General features: G+C 34.4%; 1 protein-coding gene across 1 annotated transcript; it reads left to right on the top strand.

Annotated features, from left to right (window-relative positions):
• Positions 1-1009: 1009 nt before the first annotated feature.
• LOC131622052 (NAC domain-containing protein 86-like) lies at positions 1010-4983 on the top strand. Its single transcript, XM_058893096.1, has 7 exons — positions 1010-1178; positions 1296-1592; positions 2337-2617; positions 2734-3099; positions 3276-3746; positions 3879-3963; positions 4218-4983. Exons 2-7 carry the CDS (start codon positions 1436-1438, stop codon positions 4886-4888), a joined length of 2031 nt encoding a protein of 676 aa, XP_058749079.1. The 5' UTR covers positions 1010-1178; positions 1296-1435; the 3' UTR covers positions 4889-4983.
• Positions 4984-7577: the final 2594 nt, after the last annotated feature.

The following is a 7577-nucleotide window of genomic DNA, read 5'->3' as shown; positions in this document are numbered from 1 at the left end:
TATAATTATAAAAAATAGTAAAATGATATTTTCGGGCCTGAAAATTTAGATAAATCTTAACCTAAGTTTAAAAAATATTGTAAAGTAAAGATTTTCTTCATTCATAGAAACATGTTCATGTTTTTATCATATTTAATGTCACGTGTTAGTTAGTTCATCAAAAATCTCATTATAATTATTTTGAAAAATGTCTAAGATAAAAAAAAATTACTCTCATTTTGTATATCTATTCAAGCAAAATCTCGTTCAATATGACAGTCTTAACCTTTGAAATGAACAACTTATTTATTACATAAAAAAATAGAGAGTTGAAATAGGGCATAAACTCAAAAAGGAGAAAAGCACAAAAAGATGGATTGATGAAAGGGAAAGCATGACATATGAGAATGGAGATAATGAGGGAAGAAGAACTTTGCATTAGACAGGAAAAGGATGAGATAACTTACAAGTGATCCCACCATGCCACGTGGATGCTTTATTTACTTCACGTGGCAAAAGCTGGTCCCACATGGGTCCCTCATTACATCATTTTCAGTCATAAACAAACTACACAAAAGAAAAAGTACTTAATTATAACTAGAAGCTGAAAAAGCTCTCAAGAGATTGAATGAATATATCATCAAGTTGGCAACATGCAAAAAGTAATGTGAAAGGGTCAATTAACAGCCGCCAAATTAAGCTATATGTTGCCTAAGGAACTTATTTCCTCATGCACGTTAATGTAATATTCTTAATCCAAAAACAAGTGTGAAATGCATCCATGCATGCATGGCAATGTAGATCACACGAAAGAACAATCATGAAGCATAGCATCAATATTAATTCCAATATCAAAGGAGAAGATCGAGATCAAGTTTTATATTTTTAATACTATATAGTAATAAATAATAATGATTTAATTCAAGCTTGAAACCTAAGATATAAGGAATATCTAATTGATCGAAAAAACAAATGAAAAGTAGAATTCAAAGTTGAAAAAGAAAAGAAACATAGAGGTGGACACAACATTCAAGTATGCTTTTTTGTTTTTCCAATCTTTCTCTCTCTTTTTGTCCTCTTTATCAAAACCCCAAGCAACCACAACATTCCACCCTCCCTCTCCTCATTGGCCCTCAACATTCTCTCTCAGTTTTTCTCTCCCAGTTTCTCCCTTAGCATCTTCTTTCTCCTTCACTAAGGTCCTCATTTTTTTTCTCTCTAATAATTTTCTATATTTATGTAGTCATGCTTATGATTATCATGGTAATTAATTAATTAATCAGGTTTTGATTTAATTTTGGTTTGTTTTTTGGCAGGGTTTGACTGAGGAATTATTGTGAAGTTTTTGTGGCAGCTATAGAGTTTTTTTTGTAGATATTTCTATACTCTTTGTTATCAATTTATTCAAATAAAGAGGGGGTGCATATAGTAATTTGGTGAGTTATTAGATTATATAATGGCACCTGTTTCATTGCCTCCTGGATTTAGGTTCCATCCCACAGATGAAGAACTTGTTTCTTATTACCTCAAAAGAAAGATTAATGGCCGTCGAATCGAATTGGAAATCATTCCTGAAGTTGATCTCTACAAGTGTGAACCATGGGACTTGCCAGGTATAATCTTACACTTACATATATTGTGTAATATTATTTTGATGATTATTATGATATGTTTGGATGTATATGATCTGAAACAGCTTTTTTCATTTTGTTTTGATTGGTGAAATCATTATTGGTTAATGTGGCTTTGAATGATCAGAAGTGCTTTTTACAGTGAAAACAAATTAAAAGAATCTAAAAAAAGTGGAGGCACATTTCTTTAGACACGATTTAGCTTCTTCTGAATTGTGATCTTTATTCAATGATATACGAAAAAACACATGCTTGCTTTATTGGTCAAGTATATTTTCTTTACTTTGGTATAAAATATTTAGGGGTGTACTTAACGTTGTAGGGTTAATGGTCCTTCAACTATAGGTTACTGTTGTGAACATCAAGGTACATAAGGTTTCAAAAAAGTCGGTTATCACGGAAACGACAGAGACAAAACAATTTCAGAAGATGTTGATACCGATACCGTTACTCATCATTTTTATGATAAATAAACTGCAATCAAGATCACAACATCTGTATCGATCTAAATCGCGAAAGTCTTTACGTGACTACACCTGTTTTTTAAAGCCCTGTGTAGTAATAAGAAAATTAGTTGGATTCCCAAGTCAAAAAACAGTCAACAAATTAAAGATACATGCATATCGTTTTTTTCTCTATATTAGTGCAATTTTGAGCTTTTTCAAACATGCAAATATATAGATATATAATAAGAGGTGTTTCTGAAAAGTATTGTGATTGTTATAGGGAAGTCATTGCTACCAGGAAAAGATTTGGAATGGTATTTTTTCAGTCCACGAGACAGGAAGTATCCGAATGGATCAAGAACAAATAGAGCTACGAAATCTGGATATTGGAAAGCAACCGGGAAAGATCGGAAGGTGAATTCACAGACTCGCGCTGTTGGAATGAAGAAAACCCTAGTTTACTATAGAGGAAGAGCTCCTCATGGATCTCGTACCGGTTGGGTTATGCATGAGTATCGTCTTGATGAAAGAGAATGCGACAATCCTTCTTCAGGATTGCAGGTTTGAACTCAAAACCTCTGATTAATTAATATAATTCTTCGATATCTCTCAACTCACCAACCGAATTATCTGTATTATGCACGGACGCACCTTATTTTTTTCGGTTTTGATTATAGGATGCATATGCGCTATGCCGAATATTCAAGAAGAGTACAGTGATTGTTCCAAAAGTTGGGGAGCAGTATGTTAATAATGTGACCATGCATGCAAATCATATGACAAGTGATCAATCATCAAGCATTGAGTTATATTCTGAAGGGAGAGATGAAGTTTTAGAGAGCTCAAATTATTTGATGCCATGGGATACCAACTCAACCCAAACCCTAAATGGGGCTAATACTTTTAGCAACAATGGTGGAGATATCACAAGGGACAATAATGGGATTTGGACACAGTTTGTATCAGAAGATTTACTCAATCTTCCAACATCTTCTTCATCGGTTCCCAATTATGGATCCACTCCGAATTACCCTCCATCAAAGGTACTACAATTTCTTTGTATTTTCTCCTAATGTACTAATGTAAACATCACGTGCGAAAACCTTCAGATGTAATCTATGAAATGATTACGATCTGTTTACCTTCTATTTCTTTATAATCTTGATCGTTCTATATATTTCATTATCCACTTACAAATCTATATGAATTATTTTTGTAGGTGGATATTGCACTAGAGTGTGCAAGGATGCAACATAGGTTTACCATGCCACCCTTGGAGGTGCAAGACTTCCCTCAAGTTGGTATTTCTGATCACAAAACGACACACTTTGCCTCCGGTTCCATGTGTGGAACCAGAAATGACACAGATATCTTGCAGGAAATTCTATCTGTAGCTCAAGCTTCTCAGGAATTGATTAACCAATCAAACTACTCACATACATTTGGTGGCAATGAAAACTATGGTACTCATCATGAACATGATAATGATTTTACTTTTATGGTTGGCAATAATAATAACTACAATCATATGAGTGATAATATGATGAACTCCATGAGATTTGATGACAAAGCATGGGAAGATCCAAACACAAGATCAATAGAGATTGGGAGTCTTGATGATGAATTCAAGACAGAAAGGATGGTTGAGAATTTAAGATGGGTTGGAATGTCAAGCAATGATTTAGAAAAGGTATGCTATAGTTCTAATATTTTATTTAATAGTCACAATTCAATGGATTTACAATATGCTAGCCTAGAACCCTAATATATATAATAAATTAACACTTTACTTTATCATATGATTATTTAAATAATTTGTCAGAGTTTTATGGAAGAGCATCAAAAGGTTGTTCCAATTGAAGATATTTCAAGCTTCCACACAAATAGGAAAGAGAATGAGGTGCAAGGTATTATTATTAATTATGATTACTTTATATAATCACCTTGGTCATGTAATACGTACTCGATTTTTTCCTGAATCATCAATGCACACAGACTCGGGACATGACACTGACACATGTCAATAGTGATAATCACAATGTATCATGTTGCATTAATACTTTTTTTTTTTTCAGATGTGTCGGTGCTACGATGTTTTTCTCAACTTTATATATTTGTTTTGAAGGACTAGAATTGTTAACAATAGCTTTTGTTTTTGCAGTGGAATCTGAGCAACAAAACATGAACAAAGAAATCAATGACACTGACATTGATAATTTCTCAATGGAGTTTATCAATGATAATGATAACCCTAATGAGAATTTCATAGATGATGGTACCATTGATTATTCAAATTCTACAAGCTATGAAGTTGTTGAGGAAACAACAAAAGTTAGTCATGGAATGTTTGTTGCTACACGTCAAGTAGCAGACACATTCTTTCACAAGCTAACACCTTCACAAACAATCAAAGTTCAACTCAATCCAATTATGGAAAACACAAAATTCATAGAGAAAGCAAAGACATTGATGATACCAAACAAACAAGGTTACTCTCTCTTAAGGAAAATTAAGGCCAATTTGATGGAGTACATGAAGAAACCCTCAAAGACAATAGCAAGTGCCATTGTGTTTATGTTTGCACTTTTTTTGGTGCTTTGTGTTTATTTGAAGGAGCAAGTTGAAGAAATGAAACCAAAATCAAAGTGTGTCAAAAAGAAGTATTGCTATGGAGCTAATAGCATGAAGAAAATCATTTGGAATGAGAAAGAAAAAGATTGGTTTGTTGGTATCAAAAATGGAAAAGGTTTTGATGTGGTGTTGAAGAAGATAGGAATTTTTCTCACCATATCATTGGCTATTTGTACTATGTGGGCTAACCATATGATATAGTTTGTTCTTTGAATATTTTCTAATTTCATTTTGTTTTTAGTTTCTAACTTAAGGATTTCATATAGAAAAAAAAAAAAACAGTTTAAATTCTCAAATTGAGGTTCTTTAAATTATGTAGGGGATTGGTTATGTATCCAAATACTTGTAATTTTTTAAACTTGGTCACACATATATGTTATTTGATTAAGAATTTAATACTAATTATAGTCCTTTATTAATATCTTTAGTTTTTATTTAATTTTATGTGTATTCAAATGTGAATGATAGCTTAAGAATGTCCAATCCAATGGATGAAATTGTGAAGGAGCCACTATCAAATAGTTAAAAATATTAAACTCAAAAGAGGTAAAGGGCAGACAAACACCCAAGTTCAAAAAGAGATACTCATACAGAGGGATGGTATATTTACCGTACTCGCTGCATATATATTATGTTATCTTCACAAGGGGTAGTAAGACCCCAAAGCGACGATTCCCCCACATCAAGGAAAACCTTATCTAGGCTCCCCTTTTTTGTAAAAATAGACATAGTAAAAGATGAAATTCCGCCACAACAAAAAAGATGTTGTATACGATGTCACAACACCAGGATGAGAAACGCAACATCGAGCGCAATGTTAAGACATTGTAACAACAGACAGAGCAATAAACAATTTTAAAGATACAGAAAGTGAATAACACAGTTCAGTTGTTAACCCAGTTCGGTGCAACGTCCATACATTTAGGGGCATCCAAGGTAAGAAGGAAATCCACTATAATAGTATTAGTTTGAAGTTATAAACAAGCTCTGGTTTTACAAATCACCTAATCACTACATGTGCTATTTCTTTCTAAGAAATTCTAGATATGAGACCCATTTCACTTCCCCTCAATCACACAACAGTGATAATGAACGTAAGACACTCTTCCAATTAAACAGAATCCACTCTTGCTTAAAAGCTTATGAGTGATTCACAAATTACAACTCAAACTTAGTGCAATTTAAGCATCCACATGATGCAAGAATGGATCACAAATAACAATGAACAGACAAGACCCTAAAGTATTTTCTCTCACATGTCGTTTCGTGAATCCTTTAGGATTATAGTCTTGTTAGAACAAGATTTGTTCTTATCAATTATCTTAGTTTTGATGATAACAATAATATGAATTTTGCTTAAGATAATATGGTACTCTAATCCAATGCAATTTCCCTTTCAGGAAATATATAAAGAGTACGCATAATTCAGCGCTCAGAAGATGTGTCTCGAATGGTTCAGCATGCAACATCAGAACATGGTCTGGCAAGACATCAGAAGATGGTCGAAGCAGAATCAGAACATGGGTCTATGGAAGCATCAGAAGAACATGAGATCAGGAGCACTGAAGATCAGAAGATGGTATCACGCTCAGAAGCACTTCAAGGTCAGAAGATCAGAAGATGCTTTGCACCAAGCTGTTTGACTCTGATGATATTCAAACGTCGTATTCACAAACATCAGATCAGAAGGAAGTACACGTGGCAGACTACGCTGACTGACAAAAGGAACGTTAAAGCTACTAAAGGCTACGTCAGTAGACACAGCGTGAACAAGGCTCGAGGTAGTTGACAAAAGCGTATAACATTAAATGCAAAGCTGTACGGAACACGCAAAGCATTAAATGCATTCAACGGTCATCTTCTCAACGCCTATAAATATGAAGTTCTGATGAGAAGCAAGGTTAACGATCCTGAACAAAGACAATTCAAATTAACTTGCTGAAACGCTGTTCAATCAAAAGCTCAGAATCTTCATCTTCATCAAAGCTCACTACATTGCTGTTGTAATATCTTAGTGAGATTAAGCTTAAACTGTAAGAGAAATATCACAGTTGTGATTATCGCTTTTAAGAAGCATTTGTAAACTCTTGAATAGATTACATTAAGTTGTAAGGAACTAGAGTGATCAGTTGATCAGTATACTCTAGGAAGTCTTAGCAGTTGGCTGAGCAGGAAGTCTTGGCAGTTGGCTGAGCAGGAAGTCTTGGCAGTTGGCTGAGCAGAAAGTCTTAGGAGTGAACTAAGCCTAGAGTGATCGTGTTGATCAGTAGACTCTAGAAAAAGTCTTAGGAGTGAACTAAGCAGTTGTTCCTGGAGTGATCAGGTTGTGATCAGAAGACTCTGGAAGACTTAGTTGCGGCTAAGTGGAAAACCATTGTAATCCGTGCGATTAGTGGATTAAATCCTCAGTTGAGGTAAATCATCTCTGCGGGGGTGGACTGGAGTAGCTTCGTTAACAGCGAACCAGGATAAAAATATTTGTGCATTTATTTTTATCGTCCAAGATTTAAAGTCACACTTATTCAATCCCCCCCCTTTCTAAGTGTTTTTCTATCCTTCAATTGGCATCAGAGCGCCGGTTCTAAGGTGCAAGCACTTAACCGTGTTTAGAAAAGATTCAGGAAGAGAAAAACGCTTCATTTAAAAGATGGTTGATGAAAGTGAAAGGACTATACCTACACCTGCATCTACATCTGGCTCTGCTGAGCAATACAACGGTAACAATGGTTATACTAGACCGCCGGTATTTGATGGTGAAAACTTTGAATACTGGAAAGATAAACTGGAAAGTTACTTTCTGGGTCTAGATGGTGATCTATGGGATCTTCTGATGGATGGTTACAAACATCCTGTAAATGCCAGAGGCGTAAAGCTGTCAAGGCAAGAAATG

This window comes from Vicia villosa, unplaced genomic scaffold (genome assembly GCF_029867415.1).
Source record: "Vicia villosa cultivar HV-30 ecotype Madison, WI unplaced genomic scaffold, Vvil1.0 ctg.000024F_1_1, whole genome shotgun sequence".
NCBI classification, from domain to species: domain Eukaryota; kingdom Viridiplantae; phylum Streptophyta; class Magnoliopsida; order Fabales; family Fabaceae; genus Vicia; species Vicia villosa.
This window is presented reverse-complemented; position numbering and strand designations above follow the sequence as displayed.

Excerpts from the sequence above, each read along its gene's own strand:
- LOC131622052 (XM_058893096.1), top strand. The coding sequence starts at position 1,436 with ATGGCACCTGTTTCATTGCCTCCTGGATTTAGGTTCCATCCCACAGAT. Across the intron at positions 2,618-2,733 it reads ATCCTTCTTCAGGATTGCAG|GATGCATATGCGCTATGCCG; the intron begins GTTTGAACTCAA and ends TTTTGATTATAG. Across the intron at positions 3,964-4,217 it reads GAAAGAGAATGAGGTGCAAG|TGGAATCTGAGCAACAAAAC; the intron begins GTATTATTATTA and ends TTGTTTTTGCAG.